The sequence below is a fragment of the Otolemur garnettii genome, unplaced genomic scaffold, assembly GCF_000181295.1.
Source record: "Otolemur garnettii isolate 467f Iridium unplaced genomic scaffold, OtoGar3 scaffold00032, whole genome shotgun sequence".
Classification (NCBI taxonomy): Eukaryota; Metazoa; Chordata; class Mammalia; order Primates; family Galagidae; genus Otolemur; species Otolemur garnettii.
Window position 1 is genome coordinate 4645829 of NW_003852427.1, and position 1260 is coordinate 4647088.

The 1260-nt window shown below is 40.4% G+C and overlaps 1 protein-coding gene and 1 pseudogene across 2 annotated transcripts in view; one reads left to right on the top strand and one right to left on the bottom strand.

The window, feature by feature from the left end:
• The window catches only part of RYK (receptor-like tyrosine kinase), a 105934-nt gene that overhangs the window by 70425 nt on the left and 34249 nt on the right, over positions 1–1260 (bottom strand). The window contains exon 2 of the mRNA XM_023512992.1: positions 596–717. Coding sequence (XP_023368760.1) covers positions 596–717 — 122 coding nt within the window. The remainder of the gene's footprint in view (positions 1–595; positions 718–1260) is intronic.
• The window catches only part of LOC100959536, a 3895-nt pseudogene continuing 3794 nt past the window's right edge, over positions 1160–1260 (top strand). Inside the window, exon 1 of the transcript XR_002773284.1 lies at positions 1160–1227. The product of XR_002773284.1 is annotated as a nucleophosmin pseudogene (transcript). The remainder of the gene's footprint in view (positions 1228–1260) is intronic.

Here is a 1260-nt window from a genome sequence, read left to right on the forward strand (position 1 = left end):
GGAACATATTCTTCTTAGCAAAGTATCTCAAGAATGGAAGAAAAAGTATCCAATGTACTCAGCCCTACTATGAAACCAGTTTATAGCTTTCATATGAAAGCTATAACCCAATAACAGCCCAAGAATTTGGGGAAAAGGGAGAGGGAGAGGGAGAGGAGGGGAGAGGGAGAAAAGGGGAAGGGGGAGGATGGGAGAGGGGAAGATGGGAGGGGGGAGGATAGGTGGAGGAAGGGTGATCAGTAGGACCACACTTATGGTGCATCTTATAAGGGTACATGTGAAATTTACTAAATGTAGAATATAAATGTGTTAATATAATAAGAAAACGCCATGAAGGCTATGTTAACCAGTTTGATGAAAATATTTCAAACTGTATATAAAACGAGCACATTATACCCCATGATTGCATTAATGTATGCAGCTATGACTTAAAAAAAAAAAGATTTAAATATAAATCTAAAAAGACACAATATTATTATATAATAGCAGACTGCCCAGTGACCCCTTTGTACAGACAGCAGCCCAATCCTCAAATATAGCCCTTGCCTCTGGGTGATCCTGTCCACAACATCTGTTAACTTAACCACTTTCTTACCTTGGACTTTGCATGCCAAGTGAAGTGCAGGAAATTTGTCTCACTGGGTACTAACAGGTTAAAAGATAGAGCATAGTGACTAATAAGGTCGTTTCTCACATAATAAAGTTCTGCATCAAGACCTAGAAAAAAATAGGGAAAAAATAATTAAACACCTAAAATACCCTCAAAATCATACCCATCAGTATTTCAGATACTAATCATAGAATGATGATAACATGACATACAAATATACATCATAAATGGCTCTCTTATGAAGCAGGAAGGACAATGAATATTTTTTGGAGACAGTTTCACTATGTCGCCCTTGGTAGAGTGCCATGGCATCACAGTTCACAGCAACCTCAAACTCTTGGGCTTAAGTGATTCTCTGTGTAAGCCTCCCACGTAGCCAGGACTACAGGTACCTGCCACAATGCCTGGCTATTTTTTGTTGCAGTTGTTGTTGTATAGCTGGCCAGGGCTGGGTTCAAACCCACCAGTCCCCATGTATGTGGCTGGTGTCATAACCACTATGCTATGGGCACAGAGCCAGGAAAATGGATTTTATCATCACCAACAAAGATGAAGAAATTGGGACTCAAAACAATTAACCAGATCTCTGGCAGCCACTCTCCATCTTCTGAGGGTTGGTATGACTCTCTGTCTTCTGGATGTGGGGATTC